The 22799-nt window shown below is 39.8% G+C and overlaps 1 protein-coding gene across 1 annotated transcript in view; it reads right to left on the reverse strand.

Moving 5' to 3' along the window:
- The window catches only part of frmd3 (FERM domain containing 3), a gene marked incomplete at both ends in the record, with an annotated part of 47574 nt that overhangs the window by 8021 nt on the left and 16754 nt on the right, over nt 1-22799 (reverse strand). Inside the window, 12 exons of the mRNA XM_083978774.1 lie at nt 3061-3185; nt 3376-3444; nt 4710-4784; nt 6567-6655; nt 8944-8979; nt 9362-9425; nt 10041-10129; nt 11010-11097; nt 12988-13111; nt 14483-14580; nt 17187-17268; nt 22099-22141. Coding sequence (XP_083834900.1) covers nt 3061-3185; nt 3376-3444; nt 4710-4784; nt 6567-6655; nt 8944-8979; nt 9362-9425; nt 10041-10129; nt 11010-11097; nt 12988-13111; nt 14483-14580; nt 17187-17268; nt 22099-22141 — 982 coding nt within the window. The remainder of the gene's footprint in view (nt 1-3060; nt 3186-3375; nt 3445-4709; nt 4785-6566; nt 6656-8943; nt 8980-9361; nt 9426-10040; nt 10130-11009; nt 11098-12987; nt 13112-14482; nt 14581-17186; nt 17269-22098; nt 22142-22799) is intronic.

Consider the following 22799-nt stretch of genomic DNA (forward strand, 5'->3'; position numbering starts at 1 on the left):
ATTGATTTTCCTTTAAATGGGATGAGGGAAGAGAGGAAAAAGACAGAGAGAGCGAGAGAAAGATGGCAAGGAAAGCGAGGGGATGACCGTAAATTCTGCTAGAGGAGGCGTGAGAGAAAGCGCCCATCAACAGTTTGAGGAGAGTGATGGTACCACGACGTGATTGTACTGTACATGTGTGAAGGCCTAAATAGCACCGCTGGGGGTCGCCGTGTGAGAATGGAGGAAGGTGAGGAATTGGGGGGGAGGTGTGGGGATGTAAAAGATGGGGTGGAGGAGGGGGAAATGAGTTAGGTAATAGGAGAAGTAGGGCTTTATATTGGTGAAAGACAAAGGGACATACCCTGTGGTTTGTGGTATAGAGATGAGAGGATCAAAGAGAAGAAAAGATACAAGAGATGGTATCAGATGGGAACAGGCTCTTTATCAGGTGGCAATTTCACTCTCTGTGGTAATAATGTCCAGTAAAGATGTGGGAACATATACAACTGACTGAAAATAATTCTGTCTTCTCTGCCCTACACTTAACAGTTGCACACTCACCTATAGTGCATTCACTGCAATGCGTTTCACAAGCAGTGGTGGCTGCTTTAATCCATTTTTATGCCATGAGTTTTGTCTCAGGCTGCAGGATACTGTAGCCCTGTGATCAAGCTGGCTCAGCCTGAGAGAGACTCTTTTAACACTATGGGCTCGTAAAAGCACTGCCACCTCATCTGAAATGTTTTAGGGCAAACACTGATCTGAAGATAATATTGCCCGAGTGGGGTAATTGAACATCAGTCAAAAGGCAGTAAAGAAGGGTGTTTGTGGTACCTGCTATTTGGTTGTTTTGGCTTCCTAACTCAGGAGCCTATACTGTATGCAAAGTGGGAAGCGACACCATGAAAGGATCCACACCTGAGTAGGTTAGCCCTCAAAGTTTGACAGGAGTAGAGATTAATTACATATGTTGAATTTCAATATACACATTCAATATAAAAAGCATATAAAAACTAAATACAGTATAAAACATGTTAGAAATGTCATATATTGACACACATCTAACTCATATGTATATAATATATCCACTTATATGTAGGATATATGTCAACATGACTCTTTATATGTCATACATTACATTTTCATAATTTTTCTTTTATTGCTGTCTTCCACCTCTTTATTTAATTTTGGTTAGACTAATAATAATTAAATTAATTAATTCTCATGTCGTCCTGTTATGCTTTGCTCTACACACACTTGTGCCGTTCATCCTTTCAAACCTATGTTCATTCCCTCAGACCGACATATTTTATGTTTTTTGTCTCCTCTCTCTTCAGTCAGGCTCTCACACTGTCTTGTGTAACCCAGCTCTTCCTCATCTGCTTTCTTCTTCTCAATGAGATTTATGTCTCAATCAGATAATATGTCACAGAGGAGAGGGTTGAGAGAAATAACAGAGGGAAAAAGCAGTGTTGCCCACTCAGCCACATCACCTCATAAAACACTCCCTTGGGAGGGAACTGATCCAAGTTCAGCTAGGTGTCAACAGGCCAGGCAGTGAATAACTTACCTAAAAGAACCACCTCCATCATGCTATTAACCACTGTATCTACAAACGGATAAAATAAAATGAATTCCTACAACTTTTTTAGGACAAAATATGCTAATTATAAGGAAATTAGGTAGATTTTCACTCCATTTACTCTGATCACATGGTGGGGAAATCTGTAAAATCTGACACACTGATCTTATATGAAAAAAGAAAATAGGTGGGACGCCCTGAAAAAGTTTGGGTAATGTAACAATTGGTAGCCTATAAGTTTAATTGAAATTATATACGTGTTGCATTTTCTTAGTCTTCTAGTGTTTTATTAAATGTGCATTTGTACACTTGCAAAAATGCAATTCAACATAAATGGAGGAGAATGCTTCCAATAATATAAGTTTCCTTTGAGCCAAAACATCTAATACTCCCTATAATTTGTACCAAATTTCATGGTTCTTTCCTGGTAACTTTCTACGAACATAAAAAAATTCTTAAGAAATTGTTAGGAGATAAGAGGAAATAGATAAAATATACAATGTTATTGATTTGTTTCTTATAATTAATATGAAACATATAAGTTGTATGTCACTTTTTATATCCTAAAACTTAAAAATATTAAAATTACGAGCACATCCCCTAAACTACAGTCAGCAAAGCTATGGGTGTTCTTTCAGTTTCACTTTAATGATGCAACTACTGAACGTTCATACCCAAACTGTATAGGATAATGCACCAACATAAGCTTGCATGAGTACACAGAAGCATAAAGTGGTGTTAACAGAGACAGACCCCATGGAGCCAAAGAAATAATTTCTAATTGAGTTTTCCTTAATGATAACACAAGCTAGGTCTGTGGCTCTGTTTCTGTGATGTCACAAAGTGGGGTCCATGCCTATGTTCCCACAGCCTTATGTTCCCACAGCCCTATGTTCCCACAGCCCTATGTTCCCACAGTTCTAAGATTTTTCTCAAAATTAGGCTCTATGTTCCCACTGGACTCTCTCTACCTATCTGGACTCTATCTATCTGGCCTGTCTAGCCTCTACCGGGTCTTTTTACTAAACTTAACCAACTCTTTTCTTCATTGCCTAAACCCAACCAATGGTGGGACCAAAGGGCTGTGGGAACATAGGGCCTAATTTTCAGTGACAACAAAAGTTAGAAATGTGGGAACATAAGGCTGTGGGAACATAGGGCTGTGGGAACATAGGAATGACCCCACAAAAAAAAGTGTATCATCCCCTATGAAACACACACACAACGTCAGACACACCGACACACACAGGCATACTGGTATCCTTAGGGAGGATCACAGGAGGCGTATTTTTAGCATGCTGTGATTGGTGTCTCCAGGGGGACAAGACTGATGGAGGGATGGGAGCATCAGCTGCTCAATTAACGCTCTCTGTCTGAGCGTTGTGCATGTCCATGTGCTTCTTCCTACAGGGACGCCCCATGTGACTTTCCAGAGGTCTGTGGCAGCAGGGGGGCATGGGTGTGTGTGCGTGTTTGCAGAGCAAGACATATCCTACCATTGTCTGTGGCTGTCTCTTCGTATTCGTTGGTAGAGGGCAGTGCAGGTACCAGAGGTTCCATATTCATAATGAGGTTTTTATGGCTCAGTGAGTTAAAACTTCGACTCTGACCAAACTGGGCTCTGAAAACACAAACATCAACATGTTGCCTGTTTTAAGCTTTCCTTGTAAACTCAGAGCCCAATAAAGGGATGGCAATTTGATTCATTCAGGAAATATCCATGTGTATAAGGGTATTAGTGTAAATTAAATAAGCACAATAATTTCATTTTACTGTTTTCTGACTGTGAAAGATTCGCCACTTGTCCTTACCTTCGCACTACTGGCGGCTCTCTCTGTATTTTTGAACTGGCTTCAATCACTTCCTTGGCCACTCTTCCACTAACAAGAGGAACCAAAGATTCATTGGAAGAAAGACAAAGAGGTGCAAGAAATAATGTCATTTATGTGCTTTATCTCATATGTTTCAAATTGGAAACAGCTTTACAAGAGGAAAAACCCCAACTGAAACAGCACACACAAAGTATTCAATAATCGATATCGACAGGTCATTACAACTTAAGTCTATAAAAGAATCATTCACCCCTTGTTTGAGATACAGACCCACTTGAGGTCCATAGCTGAAGACTGGTTGTGATGGACACATGTGCTTTAAAAATACCAATACCCATTTTATATGATGTTTTTAATTATGTCCCTGTCAGTATTATGGATTCTGCATCCAGTAAGAAACTGAGCGACAGATAATTGCAGTGGTGGTTACTGTTAGCAAATGATAATCTGCGGATTTCTACTGGTTTTGCAGTTGTTGTACATAATCAAAGCTGTTTTTGTTTCTGTAGAGCAGCCAGGCTCTTGCCAGCAGGGTCAGCAGCTCCATTAGTCTGATTGTTGGATGAGAGGAGTTTCTGGAATATGACTGCTTTGGTGCAAGCCAGCAGCCAACATCCCACCCATTAGTCTATTGTTGGTGAGATTGATGGATAGGTCATAAATTAGAGGGTGAAATTAAATACCTGCAGTGGTAGACATGCACTTGAGGGACCGTCACAACAACACTGCATGCTGCTGGTGTACGTATGCCTATGCTGGAATATAAAAGTCAGGCCGATCCAACCCCACAAATCCGTTTCCCATTTCACATTTGTTCAAATGACCAATTCCCATATTTCAGAACTAACTCCACCATATGCTATTACTTATCGTTGACCCTTAAGCCAATCAGCTTGAGCCAGCTCATGAAATGGAGCAGACTAAAGTGTAAGCCTAAAGGGGTTTGTCTGTGATGAGAATCAAGGCTAACATGGCCTCCTGAGTGGATTTATGTGGACGCTTTCCAGTGATATCAGATTAGTAAATCAAAAACCAGTGTAGGATGGAACAGGATGTAGGTGCTGTTGTTGACAGGCTCAAGGTCAAGGTCAGTTGGGATTCAGGATGAAATTTCCTTGATTTCTCTGCAGGTTTATTTATTTATTTGTTTGTTTATTTCGGGCATGTCAATTAAATCATCATCATCACACTTCTGAGTGTGGGTGAATTTGCATGAGTTTAAAATATAGAGAGATTAAATCTGACTGTATCTTTTTATACCCCTACTGTCTATATATATATATATATATAAACTAGCTTGAATATTGTCTCACCTGTATCTGAACCTGCTGCCTTTGAAGAAGATGTTACTGCTGGAAACCGTCTTTATCTGACTCGACTTTGCACACCTGTCACAGAGCGGGAGGAAGAAACACAAAGAATTTATCATCATTGGAAACAATGAAGCACAAACACTTCAACAGCTCATCTTTTAAAAACACATTTTATGAATTTGTAACTATAATCCCAACCACAACTTTAGATACTGGCGGAGGGTGACTTTCCGAGTACAGACTTGGCTTCTTAAAAGGCTGAAGAGGAGGGTGTTTATGTGCTGAAATGTTTATGCAGCAGGTAGAACCTTCTGGTTTTGTTCAGGATCACTTATCATGTGAAACGAAGCTCCAGAGAAATAGAGGTGGTGCCAGAGTGCAGGCGCACACCTTTGCTTTGCTCAGTGTGTGCAGACAATCCAAGAGAGACAGAGAGAGAGAGAGAGGCTGTATATCCTCAAAGCTCTGCTTGGCTGCCATTTACAAACTCAATTTACTATGATTTGATTAAGGGGCTCTGATGCTTGTCTGACACCCAAGATGACATCCCCCTCCTTCTCCGTCCGCCTCTCAGAGACACACGATCTGCTGTCATTAAGAAGTCAATATCCAGGGTTGTACAGGCTAGGGCTATTATCAGGAGGTTTTTATTACTTCATCAATGTGTCTTCCTGTTGTAAGATTCTCTACATGTTGGTCATTCACCAAAATAATAATTGAGCCGGTCGGTCTGTTGCAGCAGATAAAACAACAAAAGTTACAGAGGAAAATAATGTGAATATATTTCAAAACTAAAACACGTTAATAAAGAAGGTATGAGTGAACAGTACGGGGAAATAGAAGCCATGGAAAGAGCAGAATATTTCCAGACACTGAGGTAGATCTTCAGAGTGATTGACAGTCTAGAGGACCCCATGAGGAGATCACAAAACAGCCCTCGAATTGATGTCAACAGGACATTACATCTGACGAGCTGGTTATAGCCAGAAGTCCTTTTCCTCCCACTTAGCACCATCTTCACACTGCATCCTTGTCAGTTTGTCCTCAGGTCCCCGCCAGGTAGATCTTTCCTCACTCTATTATCTCCCTCCTTTTGTGCTCGCACAGATTTGTTTCATCTGCTGTTTACAGGGCGAAACAAATCTACAATTCAGTTTGAAAACTGGGATGCACCGAATTATGGTTTGCTTTTTCTCTCTCCCCCTTCATGCAGAAAGTCCAAGCTCAAATTTCAGGAAAAACTAAAGGGAAAAGGAAAAAAGCTTCGAACTTTAGTGCAACACAAGTCAACTTCCTCGATCAAGTGCAAGAAACTGCTTCTCTAATATTCCCACTGAACCTCAGCCAGGGCAAAGAGGTCGTTTACTTTGTTTGCTTGCAACCTTGTGTTCGCCATGGCGACAGACGAAAGTAGAGTTTAATCACAGTTTCGCCTACACCCCAAGCTTGTTTCCATTCGTGACGTGCCAACAGTGTCAATAGTCTCTGCAGATGAGAGCGACGGCCTCGGAGCGATCAGCTGCTCCCCAGTGAAGGACAGCAGCATATTGTTGCAGTGCCACACTGAGGCAGTGAAATAAGGGTAAAAGAGTGATCAAGTGCTAAAAATAAATGTGATAAAATAAACATGAAGGAAAGCAAATCAACAGGGAGGAAAAATTTAAATAAACATGGAGTTGAAAACCGCAATATCCATTAGTTCGGTGGCATCTTAAATATTGGTAATGTTGACAAATTCTAATGCTAAAATGTACAGCAGACTATTTATTCATCTTCTCCTCTTTATGGTGAATGTTTCCTGGGTATGTTCAGTTGTCAGTGTGTGTGAGTGAGTGTGTAAATGCATCTCAGACCCACTTGTAAAAGGCCTGGTTCTCCACGCCACACTTCCATAAGTGCTTACACGCCGCAGGGGTCGAGGTGTGAAATGTCAACACCAGTTTCTTCTGCACAAAAAAAAGGACAAAGACACAGAAAGAGAAAGAAGAAAAAGAAAGAAACACTGTCGAGATGAGAAGTGAGATTACCAAATGGTGTGTGAAGATGGACGAGAGAAATGCTGAACATTATGGGAGGGAGCTGTGCAAACTGCTGACCCACAGACCCAAGCCAACAAGCTTAGCAAGATGTAAGACAGATATATTGAGTTGGCCACAGCGTTCAGCAGTAAAATGGTGCACTAGCAGGACATAGGTCTTTGTGGACTGGGAGGAGGAGGAGGAGGAGGAGGAGGAGGAGGAGGAGGAGGGATATATTCCTGTAAATGTCTAATTTTCAGCCTGGGTGTCTGGTAATATGAGATTCCAGATCAATGCTGCTCAACAACAAGAGGAGGAGGTGAGCAAGGAAGCAAGGGAGGGAGAAAGGAAAGAGTCAGATCAATAACATAGGAGTGACTTACTGTAAAATGGTAACAACCATGTTTCCGACATAACTGCTATAACTGTAAATTGTATCGGGGGGGAAAAAACGAGAAAAGGCTTGGGATGATGGTTCGCGGTACACTGATCCGACTTGTTCCCTCTCCTAAAGCCTCTTAGTCAGCGATACTGCTCAGCCCCCTCAGTGCTGCACATCAGTTTTATTAGGTATGTAGCTGTGATTTACACACATGTGCTGCTCTGGCCATGTGTGTGTGGTCACAAGCATGTGGGAGTTACCAGAGCTGCGTGATATAATATTATAAAAAAATTGTCTTTGGTCCCACTTTGGCTGCTGCAGATGAGCTTTATAAGCACAACAACAGATTCTGCTTAATACTGATGAAAATATACTATGTACATGTAGTAAAGTACATGTGTTAAGGATGCATCTTGTGTTTCCAAACCTCGGTCAAAAGGATGCACTAATTTGTCTGATCTCCCCTGATGTAAATTAACTATTAAAATATATTTGTAAGCTGAAATAAGTACCACTAAATTATGAAAATAGATGAACTGCTTTTAAAATCTGTGTTATAGTGACAAAGCCACAAAATGCTGCCATCAGCGCAAAGTGGGACGACAACATTAATGTGCTGAATAACAGGGGTGAGGGCAGAAAGTGAAATCATGCAGTGACCTGTCACAGTGGGAAAACACACACCAAGAAAACACAGTGAAACATCTTTGTTTTGTAGATCATGTGAATGTATACAGAATGCACACACGCACGCGCACACACACACACAGACACACACGTAAAAATACACTAAAGAAATCAACATTTCTCACATGGACAGAGTTATAGATTATGCATCATGATATCACATAATCTGCAGTATGCTGATGAGCTGTGAAGCGTATATTGATTATGTGGCTGTGAGACATAATTACACAGGAGAGGGACATTTCAACAATAAAATGGAATATTTATACTGACAAAGGCTCAACACAATAATTAATAAGTAAAATAATAAACGAAATAATTGAGAATGAATTTATAACATGAATGAAACAGCAGTATGGACCACATTTGAATACAATGATATGAAACAAAAATGACACATCCAAATAATGAACACAGAGGAAGATGAAAAAGGTCCCTCCAGTTATAAAAGGGAAGTGAGGGCAGGGCTGTAGGGAGGGGCATCAAATTGAGGAATTAAGTACAACAATGTTTTGTGTGACTATTATTACTTGTATTTACTCACCATTGATGACTATGTTAACACACAGAGAGAAGAGACAGAAACACAGAGATAAAACTGCATCTTCAGCCATTCATGAGTTGCCAGACAGACAAAAAGGCAGACAGACTGACGAGTTAAGCTGAGATGAGAGAGCTGGTTTAAGCTTCAGTAATGAAGAGAATCAGTATGAGATTGAATGACAGATTGACTCATTGATTGATTGATTGATTGACTGATTGGTTGATTGGCTTACTGGTAGATTAAAGAGCAATTTTTACAGTAATTATCATTTTCAATAAGGCATCTCACGGCAACATGAGACACAATCAGCTGTAGGTTTTTACGAAATGAAGGTTTTAAACACACATATAAGACGTAACGCACCAGAATAGCTGCTCAGAATCTACCACAGCTCCAGACCGGATGAAAACCATAGAGCGTACAGATGGAGCGTGTGTCCCAAATGAGAGACACCTGTTCTGTATTTTAAGTCAATATTTTCTGTCTGGGTCAGTGTCAAGCAGAGATGTGAAAGAAATTTGTAGATGTAAGTGAAGGAGTCTCATATTTGGGCCACAGCTGACACAATAATGTGAGGGAGGACGTTAGTTGTAACACACCCACCATCCTGTTACAGTGAATCCTGCCTGTTAAGGAGATCTGAAACAGTGACACACATATACAGTGTGTATGATGGTGGACCAGATTACATACAAAGAGTACAGTTTCATAGCACATTTTTCTTATGAAAACAATACACAGATGAAGAAAGGGTAAAAAGGAAAGGAAGGAGGAAGGAAAGGAAAGAAAAAAGGATGTATAATACACTTTAAGGTCAAAGAAATAAAAAACTGAATCCAAATGAAAACGGACAGTAACTGAGTCATGGTTAAAGGTTGGGATCTAACAGGTCAGCATGATGATGACGACGTACAAGACTACGCAAGTCATCATCATGATAGCGGAAACTACACAGCACATTTTGTTCTCCATCTTTAACCCTTTAGAGGAGGAGCTGCATGCAGCAGGACACCACACTCACCTCTTTCTGAATCCCGATGACATAAAAGGTTTTCCCTTCAAACTTAAGCTTGCTGACATCAGCCCTGCAAAAAAAGGAATGCAGCTCAAAAATAACTTCAACTTCATCAGGGATAAAACAGGCTAAATGATTTGATTAAAAAAACAAAAAAGCTGACAAACTTCTGCTCTAAAGTGGTTTAGTGGGATATTTTTCACCTGGAAAGGTATTTTGTCCTTGACAACAGTACATTTGTTTTACCATTTAGATTTGTTTACAAATACACCAGTAAGTACATTTACTGTAAGTCAAATTTCTGGTGCTTGTAATTTATTTGCACTCCTTCCATTTCATGCTATTTTTACATCGGAGGTAAATAATGGTTTCAAACTACATTCATCAGACAGATATAGTTGCCAGTAATTTCAGATTAAATGTTTGCTCAAAGCATGTAGTCTTACAAAACACTCCAAAAGGCTCACTCTTCCTAAGAAGTACGTTCAGTTTTATGTAAAGTAGGCTACACTTTTCTCTCCTGTGTTCTTTTACTGAGTGAGGGAGGAACTGGAGCTAAAGGGATTGCAGTTTTTTGTGCACTGAACTGTCTTGTTCAGCATAAAAGGACACAGAGCTGTGTAATGATTGACAACTAAACCCGAAGATAATGAACAGTGAAATAGAGGAATTAAGGAATTTGTACCATTTGAGGAGGTGGATCCTCTTGTTTCCCTGGAAGACCACAAAACCTGTGGCTGTGAACCCAAGAAAGGCTGTGGAGCCTGTAAAGTCCTGAAATCACACAATCACACACACAGCATGAGAGGCAGCACATGGCATTATGGGATACAGGTGGACTAACAGCAGGGAAGCAAGTGGGCCATCAATAATCTCCATGGCAATGGCACCTACACAACCCCCCATTTGCAATAAATGGCATCAAGAACAAGGTACAGAATGAGAACAGACTGAGTTCGACATAATGAAACAAACACGGCTGTTTATGATCTGCAGATCGACCTTCTTGTGTGTCTCTACAGATCCATCTGTACATCTCTGCTACATCACATTTTCTTGCCTGACAGATCTGCAGATGTGCGGAATACTACAGCCACACAAATAACACCAAATTGCAGCAGACCAAATTAAAAACAGCCCCACTGACAAGAGTGGAGCAGATAAAGGGGGTATATTATACCTAATAATATTGACTCCTGAAAAGTGTCATATTCTGTGCAGATTTTCTTTCATTTACCAAGATAATGTCACCACCAGGGATGCAAATGTATCCTACATAATCATCACCTTCCCTCACCCATCATAACACCCCTCCTGCTGACCTCTCAGGTTTGTTGAAAGGTTGCAGTTAGCAAAGTTAATTATGTGTATATTTGTCTGTTTAATACGCAAATGAAGGGCAAACACACAAAGGGTAAAGAGGACACAGGTGAGTATGTGTATAACATGCAAGCTACATCAGCACAGTGAATGTTTACACCTGTAAAGGAACTTCTTTCTTTCTTTCTTTCTTTCTTTCTTTCTTTCTTTCTTTCCCTCAGTTTAAGATTTGTTTAAACTCCAATATCCCCCAAGTCTAAGCTGCAGTAACTGAAAGGAGGAGGAGGAGAAGGAAGGACTTAACGTAGAGAAAATAAAAACAAACTAATGTAACCTTGCATGGATGAGGGTCAACTCCATATGTTTCAAGGCTGTGAGACCTCTGGAGCATGTTGAGTTCTGCAATATCAGCACACTGGCCCCTAAAACAGAGAAGTGGGAAAGAAAGGTCACCACATGGATACCACATGGAACTTGTTTTTTTTTTAGTTTATATTTAGTAAAATCAAGTGAGATAAATTTTATACTAGTAATTTTGATTGTAGGTCTTTCACAGTGGATTTATGAACATTTTCTTGCATTGGGCATCTGAAATAATTATATTCTGAGTTAAATCTGTGTGATTCAGTGTGTGATTCATTGCCTACCTCAATTAGAAGATAAAAAAGAAAAGATTTTGTCTTCGAGTCATTACATTTGCCCCAGCTTTTGATCATCTACTTCCATTTTGCAGAAACAGACCTATTATCAAAGGCCAATTGTTGAAGCTTTACTCACTCATTAGTCTATGTGATGCAATGTCAAGACACTGGGTGACATTCACCACTGCTCATCAAGCTGGCGGACATACGTATAAATCAACATTAAATTGACAACCAAATATATCTGTCTATATGCACACATCAGAAAATTCTTTAAGACATTTTTCACTTTGGGAATAAAATATGTACACACATTTGTAAATCACCTGAAGTGTCTCTCCACAGCTCAGCACTAATCTACATGCTGTTAATCCCGTCAGTCAGACCCACAGGGGCAGACAGAGGGCACTTGGCATCATCTGCCTCGGTGCTCTGGGGAACAAAGGATTTGTCTTTGATGTTCTATAATCGCCGTAAGTGTGACGATCACAAACCTCACAACATCCTTCATGAGCTTCAGCGATGATACAAATTACCACAAACAACCCCAGGGATGAGGTTTATGTATAGGTCACTGTAAATTACGTGATATTATGACTTAGGACTTTGAATGGGCCATAAATTGTGACATATTTGAATCTTTTTTCACTTTCATTATTATATTAATGCAGAAACCTCTGGGTGTAATAATCTCCTTTTCCTCATATTGCATGTTTTTCCCCACAGCCAATTTCTTTCCTCAAATAAGGTTCAGACATTTTAATAAAAAGGCCAGATACAGCAGGCAAAAATATGTTTTTTTCATGCACTCAGCAAACCTTTTGGGGGGGGCTTTTTTGCCTCCAAAACTTTGTTACCACTTACTTTGTATTAGATATCATGTCTGTAAATAATTTCCCAAAAAGACTATGGAATTTAACAATATATTTAAGAGCTGAGCCAAAAATGTCCACTTACAAAGCACATACTCACAATCTAGATTAATATTCAGTTTATATCTAATATGGTTCATATTTCATCCCTACATTTGTGATGCAATTTCATACTATTTTGATCCTCATCTTTCCAATGTTTAGATTTCTGTTCTTGAAATGGATGAAAATGTGTATATTGAGATAATGCGTCATGTACAAGCTGGTGATGTCTATTAGTTAAAGTCTTTACCCAATTCACCTGTTGTCTCGTGTTGGAAAGAATCACTGCAACATGCCAGAATTTATAGACAATTGTTGTGCAGATTTCCGGTGACCCAGAAGCAGAGGCTCTGATCACATGCAGTAGGACACAAAGGGGTGTAATTTTTTCAGGTCTGGGTTCATCTCATTTCAGCTCATCTAATTCCAGCTTTTATTCACTTTCAGCTAAATCTAAACTGAAATACCCTCTGCAATGCAATCAGCCACAAATCTCTGGGCATCATCCAATTTTTGTCTCTAGCCAGAGCAACAGAAAGCGCTTTATTGTCTGCAGAGTAGAGAAGTGTCTCCACGGCCTGCTCTGAAAGCACAGATCACAGGAGTGAGCATCCATGCTGTCACCAACATCAAACAGCAACATGATAACAAAGACGCTGCTCCAGACAGAAAACAACCGCACACATGCACGCACGCACGCACGCACGCACGCACGCACGCACGCACACACACACAAACGCACACACATCTCTTTTACCTGAGCTCATTCTTGTGTATTTCCATAATCTTCCTCTCCAGTTTGAGGGATTGTTTAGGGAAGAGCTTGAAGTCACTGATGTAGTCTGATGGGTGCTCCTCCGGGTCATAATCCCCGAGTTCAGCTAAAAGGAGGGAGCGATATCAGTGTGGAAAAAACAAAACAAGTAAATGCCTTACAAAATGCACATGCTCTCCAACAGAACAAAAATATTTTTCAAAAGGTTTTACATCTTTTTACATCTTGGTAAAAAGAAGGATCTTCTTCATTATATTCTTATCTCCACTCCATATACTCATACGCACATCTGAATCAGATAACCATAGTAGTTAATTAATTCCTTCAGTCCAGCCAGGCAGTCACTGATCTCTCTCTCAGATCTCTTCTAAATTAATAGTCATAATAAAGGTTAAATCAAAAACTAAGCTGGGGTTTAATTAAACAGTAATCCTCAACCTATTCTCTTGCACTATAATCAACACCCGAACAAAGTGGGACACGAACCTGCCCTTAATCATAGCAGCCAATGATGGGCTGCAGACACACTTGGGGTTGAGATAGCTTAGCCAGTTACACTTTGCTCTCTGGGGACGTCAGCCAATCAGAGAGTGTTAGCACAGTTGGGTGATTTGGCTCATGACATTTATATGATACAGCTCGGTTAATTCTTTTCTTAATCCATATGAAAGTAAGAGGCTCCGCACTGTGATTCAACATTAAACTGTTACTGCTAATTAACTAAAGAAAAAAATCCTTTCTTGTTCATTTTCCCAGTCCAGATATTGAACATCCTGTGGTGTTTTAAAGTGTGGGATTACAACAGCAGTCTGGTGACTTGAAAGGCAGCCAGTTAATGAGGAAGAGACCAGACAAATGGGGGGATTGTCAGTGTTAGTTTGATGGTCTTTGTTCAGACTTACCCCAGTTATAACAGACGTGTTATGGAGATTTAACGTTACACAACACCAAATTAAAACAGGATACAACACACAAGCTAATTGTCACATACAAATAACGATGTAGTGTAAACTGGGGTAAGTTTTACAAATCACACATGTTAAAGTATCCACGGGCAAGAACCTCAAATTGCCCATTGTGTATTATCGGTGTGTATGATAATATTGATAGATAGAAAAATGTGTAATATATAGGTAAAAGCGTTGTATAATTGGGTGTAAATGGGTTAAATTACTAGTTGTGAAGCGTTTTGAATGGTCGCTTAGACTAGAAAAGACATAATCACCACTGAGTAAACAAAAAAACAACCTTGTGCTGACGTAAACACGTTGGCCAAGAGATGTATTGTAAGAGATAAATCTGACATGAATCTGACCACTGTGGACTACAAGAATGGGCAAAAAGTAGCGGAAAAACAGTCAGGCTGCATCTCATATCCAGGTGTAAATCCTAATAATGTTGTTATTGTTCTAATAATAATTAGACCAATCCAACTGCACCATGTCAAACCACTGGTCTGGTTATCATTAGGACTCACCCTGTACAATGCAGGCGCCCAGATATGCAGCTTCAGCAAAAGGACAGAGGAGACGACCATGATAGATGTCTCTCTTCAGCTGGAGGTATAGCAGATACCTGGACACACAAGAAGAAGAACTTACAAGTTACTAAACCAAAGTTTGTTTACATTTTTTTCTCAAGCTGAGAATTTTTATTGGTTTACAGTAAAGCTGCTAGGCTATAGGTAGAAAATAATGTGTGCAAAGATAGTTAGTTAGTGTGCGTGGGTAGCTGGGTTATCTCGTGATCGTATCCCAATTTTCATACATGCGCGACTTGTATTCAATGTTTAATTAATATTTTTGTGCTTATGTAATTGTTCGTGTTGTATCATGATTTTCCTTAAATATTGAAACAGAAAATAATGTGTGAACAATGTGACATAAACGTTATAAACTATTACACTATAAATCATCGTCATGATCTTCTCATTATGTTCATATGAAATATTTCATATCAGGATACAAAGGACAAAAATCATAGATCTGTTAAAAGCACAGTGCTTGATGATCCGCCTGTGTTGCTATGGATATTAAAAAAACGAGAGTGCCATGGAAACAACTACCATGTAGCAGAGACGGGGACTGTACTGTAGTTACCATGGAAACAGCTTTGATGGAGGCTAGTTCGGGCTTGCTGCTGACACGCTGATTTGTCTCATGTTACCAAGGAAACGAGAAATGACAGTGGTGCTGAAACTGTTGCCATGGATACAGAAGAGTTTCCAGAGAGGACGGCGTCTCTGAGTCAACGTACTCATTAAACTTGTTTTTGAGCTTGAGCAAAAGAAGTGGCAGAAGGAAGCATGAAAGATTGAATGGAGTGAAAATAGTTTTATTTATAGAGTCAGTCTGAGGCCATTTGACCCTCTAGGTTGTGTTTAATTATGATCTACTTTATTTTCCTCATTGTCGCATGCTGAGCTTCCTCCTCACTCTTTTCTTCTCAGCTCATGTTGTCCGCTCTGAACTCACGTCAGTATCTTTTACATGCTTCTTCTTTTTACACAACAGTCTGTCTTTCATCTAACTCACCTGTGTTGTTTTACTACAGGGTCATCTGTGATACTAACTACAAAAGACTGAGTCTAATTAAGTCTAATACCACTCAGTAGTTTATTATTCCCACTTTTCATTACTGCACCACAGTACTTACTTTATTTGTATAGGTCAGCGGTGCTTTGAATGTATACTGGGGGATCACAGAGGAGGCAGAGCTTAAGGTAATTTCCACTGAAAAAGTTACTATATACTTAAATGATTCTTGTTTTCTTAATTTTTACCACATGCATCACAGACAAATTAATTAAAACAGTTTTTGGGATTTGATGATAAATAAATAAAAATCCAAAAGCCTTGATTTCATGGCTGCACTTCATTCAGACCTGTCCACTCCTAAACATCAGTGATTGACAGTGTAATGTTGCTCTTTGAAGTCTCTGAGATTAACTCTAATAAACAGAGATGGACTCAAGGACAACATAGAAATGAGAGTCCTCCCAAACTGCAGTAGAGGAGGAAAATTCACAGATACATAACAAAAAGTGAAATCCAACCCGGGAAAGGAGGAAACTGGGAAATGGGCAGAAAGGAGAATAAAGTTTTAATGACCTTAATAATCTACAAAAACACCTTCAAGTAATAAAAGTTGAAGAGAACAGGGGGATGTGCCAGTGTGAGCTGAGGGATGTGAAGAGACACCTGAGGGAGGAGAAGGAGCTGTGATGATGACGGGGGAGGAAGAAAGAGGACAGACAGAGACCAACAGAAGGGAGGGAGGGGATACCTTAGGGATGAAATTATGAAGAGACAGAGTGGAGTGAACTGAAATGTATGAAAAGAGAGAGGAAGCGAGAACGGAAGAAAGAGATAAGGATCGATAGAAAGGAGCAGAGATGTTGAGTCATGGCACTTCAGATGGGACAGAGAGCATGAAAACATAGTCCCTGCTGAGAGAGCTTCTCTAATTATCACTACGCCTGAGGGAAGGTGTTTGTGTGTACAGTATGTGTGTGTGTGTGTGTGAGTGAGAGAGAGAGAGAGAGAGAGAGGAGGGTTAATATAAACATTATATAAACTACCAGTTAGACACAAGTTGGACCATGGCAAAGTTACAGTATCTGACAAATACTTATAGCTGTGAAATCATTTGCAACACAATATCAAAAAGTTTAAAGGATGGTGTAGGGGAGAGCAGACAGCCATGTTGCTGAAATAAATTGTTGGATGGATAAAAACTTGAAAGACACTGAAAACACATGTTGCTGAAGTCATAGCACTATGTGAAAAGTGTAAAAGTTCCTCTGCAATCATTTGCATGAACATGTTGGAATATATTATGGAAATAATATGTGTATTGAAGGATAAAGAAGAGACAAAAATATGATGAAAATGAACTGGCAATCAGAACTGTGGTGAGCATTATGTGTCAGGGGTATTTCATTTAACTGTAATAACAACATAGGAAAAAAATCCACAGTAATCTTTAGATAATACGTTAAATCCAATCAAAGGTCCAATAGACTAAGAACAACTAAACTCTCTGAAATTATTTTTCAACCATTCGGTGATGAGAGAAACTGGTGAATTCATTCAAGATGAAGGTGTATATAAAAGTAATAAAGCTGCATCTTGATATTTAGCATCAGTCTTAAACCACCCGCGGTCTGAGTGGGTTTGTACCTGGTGAGCTCCTCCTTGATTTTCATCGGCTCGTGGGGATAAAACTTCACCCTGAAGCACATGGTGTACGGCTGCTGAGCTGCTGAAGACAAGAGACAAGGACGTGAGAGGAGAAGGTGAAGAGATGGCAAAAATCAGAAGACAGAGAGGAAAGTTTAAAGAGAGAGTTGTAGACAGAGAGTTGTTTGTAGGCGAACTGAAACATAATGGAAAGTTGAGATAAACGAGGCAGAAACCAGGAGGAACAGAGATGATTTTGAGTGAGAGGAGGAGGAAAGAGAAGAGGAGAGATAAACGAGTACACAAGAGGAGAGGAGGAGCGCAGGGAGGATTATGTAAAACTGAGGAGAAAAAGAAGTTGGAGACAAAAAAAGAATTCACAGTATGCTTCTAATACTGATTAGTCATTTGATAATTACAGTAATTACTCATCACACACACACAGATGTAGACATGCACGCACACGCGCACACACACACACACACAGACACACACACTAAGGGCCTGACTTTAACTAGGGTCTGTCGTCTGCTTTGATCTCAAGCCTGAAGTATTTCATTGCTGTGTGTGTGTGTGTGTGTGTGTGTGTGTGTGTGTGTGTGTGTGTGTGTGTGTGTGTGTGTGTGTGTGTGTGTGTGTGTGTGTGTGTGTGTGTGTGTGTGTGTGCCTCTGGAGAGGATTTGAGCTTAGAATATTAAAATATTCACAGCAACACACATACACCTAAACACAACACAACACACAAGCCTGTGTGTGCACACACGTACACAAACACACACACATAGAGTCAATGATAGGTTATGGGGATCAGATCAAACGACAGTAACAGTTAAAACTTCTTCTGAAGTCTCACAAAATTGCGCACGCACGCACGCACGCACGCACGCACACACACATACAGTACGCACGCACGCACGCACGCACGCACGCACACACGCACGCACGCACACACAGCAATGAAATACTTGCACTACCATAAAAGTTTGCACTGTGACAAACATAGAGGCACAGACAAATGTACACCCTGGTGTAGAATTAATTAAGCTTATCCATGACCTTTCCCTAAGTAAGACTTTATTCTCTCCTAACCTAAGTCAGTTTTGCACCCATCATTTGTAACAGTTCACGATGAGAAAACACAGTTGAAAGTTGTCAAGGAGGCGTCAGAAAAATCTGTTTGCCATTCCTGCAGGCACTGGCAAACTACGTAGTGTCTAGTTTGGAGGATATGACGTGTGTAGATGCTCGTATGTGTCATCCGGCACATGTACAACTACAAATGCCTCAGAGAATTAAAAAACAGGCTACACACAACAACCTGTCTCATTCCTCTTTACATGGTGACCTGAGGTGATCATTGTGATTCACTTAGACTGCATGAATTTTATTGGGAACATGTAAATTCAACTACAAAACATGCTGCAAGGACCCGTGTTCCCTCCCACTTCTCCAACACCAGGCTGAGCTGTTGAGCTGATAATCTCTTCCTCTATAAGTATTAATCAGCTACCAATAAAATAATTAATAGTGTTCACATTTACTAATACAGAGTCAAAGAAAACAAAGGAACCATATGGAAAAAGGAAAAACTACAACAACTAAAAACTGGGGCTTTTCTGTGGAAGAAAAAATAGGAATATCAGGAATCTGATATGGATTATTGACAAAGGAGATGCTACAATAAGATGCAAATTTATATTGTAAATTTCATAAAGTGGGCATCAGGGGTGGACTTAGCTAAAGAGCGAGGAGAAAAAGGGTGAAGGCATAAGAGGAGGAAGAGGCCTGAGCATCAGGAGTCTTTACAATGTGCCCTCACCCCTCTGCCTTTAATAGTGGGAAACCTCTGCAGTATTATCTAGCTATGGAAAGCAGCACACATCTACATAATACATGTAGAGCAATATAAAAGACGCAATCCTCCCACCTGCTCCCAAAGAACATGAGCTGCTTATTTGCTCAGGCTTAAGGGACCAGGATGCTCTTTTTGAAAACATTTCAGAGAAAGTGAATTGGCACAACTGTAATTACACACACACACGCAGACACACATAACACACAAATGGACAAATGTGACGTGTGTACACGTAAGCTGGCACACACAAAGCCAAATAAAACACCAGCCACATCCTAATTTGAGAGAAATCCAGCCACAGGGAGAGCTGATGTGTCAGTACAACTCAAATCTATTCAACTCTCTTCCTCCATTCCCTCTCTCATCTCATTCTCCTTCACTCTCTGTCAGTTTCTCTCATCGCAAACTGTCTCTCCGCTCTCCACTTTTCTTCCCTAATCTGACTTTTTTCTTTAGCTACGTTATCTGTCACTGTCTGCTCTCTGTCCCGTCTGAATCACCCCCTCCAAAAAAAGTCCCCTTTATCACTCTTTCCCCTGCATTCTCTATTTTCACTGATCTCTTCAGCCTGCCTCCCTCTCATCCTGTCCTCACACACATGTTCAGATGAAGCAGAATTCACCACTAATAGCTTCTTTATTAATTTATAAGAAGACAGAGAGAACAGGGGAGTCATTAAAAGGGTGGGTGAACTTCAGATAGAGTCAAGAAGAGAGAGAGATGGAGGGGAGAGTGAGACAGACAGAAATATAACAGGGTAGGAAGGAGGAAAAGAAAAATGCCCCAAAGAATAGTTCTTAAATTTTACTGTTACTTTTAGGCCTGTTTTATCTTTTGTGAGTGCATTTTTGCAACATCGGCAAAGATGGACCCAAAACTTGCTACTTCACACAGGCTGTTTGCACAGTAATTTTACCTATTCAGGCATGTACCTACGTATATGTATATTCATGATTCTTGTTTTTATTTGCACACATTATTTATCATTTTACCTATCTTATCTTTTTAATTCATCTGTCACTATGCATAACCGCCCTGTGTGTTTTTGACTGCCTCCAGGGACAAATAAAGTTTTATTAAACTGAATTGAACTGAAATCGGCAATGATTTTTTAAAACTATTTAAAATCAATAATAGTAAACATCAGTGTGTTAGAATGAAAAAAAATCACACCAAGATGCACTTGATTTTTTGTCAGATGTTTTCCTCATGGTTGTGACAGACGTCTTTTTATGAAGCCATTCTCCCTTGCCCCTACAGTTACTCCCTCCCAGAAAGATAGTAAAATATTTGCCTTCAGAGTGAAATGATATGATGTTTTGAAAACAGCTGACTTTGGTCAGAAATGTTTCATGATTTGAGTCATTGTTGCACCGTTGTTTTTTGTCTTATTGAATGGCTACAGAATTTAAAGAAGTGGGTGCATCAAGAGGGAAAATAGTTTTCACTGCTGAACCCTTATTTTATGTTCATACAGCACAAATAGGCTAAAGTGGCCAAAAATGCAACAGGTGAAAATTAATTAAATATACTGTAAGAACATGGTGCTTCAATAAAATACGGATAACAATGTTCAAATGAGGTTAAGGTTACCGCTCACACATTTAATATTATTTTTTTGTAACATGTTAAAAAAAAATCTGTTGCTCTTTTTGCTCCATTGTTTTTCATGAGAAGCCAGTGATGTAATGGTCATAGAAAATATCACATGTAGCCTAACTGCACACCCTGACAGCCTGCCTGCAAAAATAGTGAGTATTGCCTGAAGAACATCCACAGTGTCCACAATTTGTATGCCCTGCATCTGAAAAGGCAGGCAGTGCTGGCAGATCCAAAGATTCAGTGTGAGATGATAAAGCTGCAGGACACGGAGCTTGATAGAGAATTAAAAAAAAAAAAAGAAAACCTTGAGAAAGTTGGAACTGGAAATCAAGAAACACATGAATAGGCCTAATTATGAAAAAGAAAGCATAATAAATAAATACTGTAAATATTTCATGTTTTTATTGTAAATAAAAAATGAGGTGAATATGTATAAGATCATGGAATAACTAATAACTGTGTGAAACACATTGATTTCTGATCAGAGTGACTGCTGACTTCACAGATAAGACAACAGCATTAACTAAGCCTGGCTGTTAGTCTGGTCTGGAGCACGCTAGAATAAATCACCATAGTAACTTGACCAGGATAAATTTAACCTGCTTTCGAACAACCGATTTGAGGGTAAATTCAGCCAGAATAACCAACATATCCCGGCTTAATCCCTTTTCTAGGTTTCGAACAACAGGCCAGATCCGACTTTCACCACTCAGCTAAAATAAAGAAACACCACTGGAAAGGAGAAATAAAATCTGTATCCTCTTTTATGATGGACAGTTAAAGTGCAGTAGGCTGCTGTGTGTAGCTGTAAATCGCCACAGCTCAGTGTGAAAGTCCATTCAGTGAAACTTGTGACTGGTTAATCTGCACATAAACTCAATGCAACCTGTGTACACTACTTGCATGACAGTTTCTTCACTTTCTTCTTTGTGTTAAGCTTATGCTCCCTTTTACTTTGTGTGTTTGTTTTCTTTAATTTTTGGGACACCTTCTGTGTTTGTTGTGTTTCTGAGAAACCCTGCTTTTGTCACTTTGTCTGCCTCAATTGTGTCTCTGTTTATTTCCCTCTAGTGTTTCTGAGAAAAAGTCTCTGGCTGACATTGTCAGGCTCTGTCACTACTCATGACACATGGTAATGTGAGCAGCGCGTCCTGGGGGCAACAGTGGATGATAAAACCCAGAAAACAGGTAATTCTTCATGTATCCAGTGGCAATAACACTGTTGCGTGTGTGCAGCCATGTCCCTGTGGTGTTGTCTGTTTGTTGTAGAGCTTGACCCACACATACTTAATATGGCCCTCAAGAGACATATCCAGGCCTGCACACACACACATACACACACAAACAAACACAACAGGAAGAACACAAATACACATGCACATTCATTTCACACTGTTCATTGTTGTTAATACAAAAACACACACAAACAAGAAAGAGGGCAGAAAGGACACTTACACTTCATCTGCCTCACCACAGGCTTATTGGGCTCCAGCCAGTGCTGAGAGAAACAGTGAAAGGGTGAGAGCAGGATGGAGGAAGTAAAAAGACAAGTGTTACTCGTAAAATAAGGCAGTTGACTTGTAAAGGGCAGATCTTTTAAAATAATACTGTATGTTGGAGTTGAATTGAGCTCTAGTGAGTTGACACGTTTTCCTATTCAAAAATCTCACCCTGTTTTTCACGAATAACTGAATGACAGATCAAAACTCTGCACTGTGAGGTGACACAGTGCTGCAAACAAATCACATCAAAAACAATTACATGTGTTTAAATGCATCATTGCATTCACTTCTTTTGATGTATACGTCTACGTATTCTCTTTATACAGCGTCACACCAATGCTGCTGGGTGATTTTTAGGTTTGTGCTTTTAGTCCACACTGTATACAAACTTGTTTTTATTTCTTCTTCACTGCACCCTATTGTGCTTTCAGTTTTGTGTTTTAACACCTTTCGCTGTTGTGTAATTCTGTTGTCGTTTTGCATCTGAAATAGAGCTACAGTACAGTAGAGGCCAGCTGAGCTTCTGTTCAGACTGAACGTCTGCTTCCGTCTGTGTGTGGGCTGTTTGAAATATGGAGACTGATTTCGCTGTTATTAGTCACTTGAACTTGTAATGTAATGTACTGGCTGCCTCCTGACTAATGTCCAACATTC

Source organism: Trachurus trachurus (assembly GCF_905171665.1).
Source record: "Trachurus trachurus genome assembly, chromosome: 9".
NCBI lineage: Eukaryota > Metazoa > Chordata > Actinopteri > Carangiformes > Carangidae > Trachurus > Trachurus trachurus.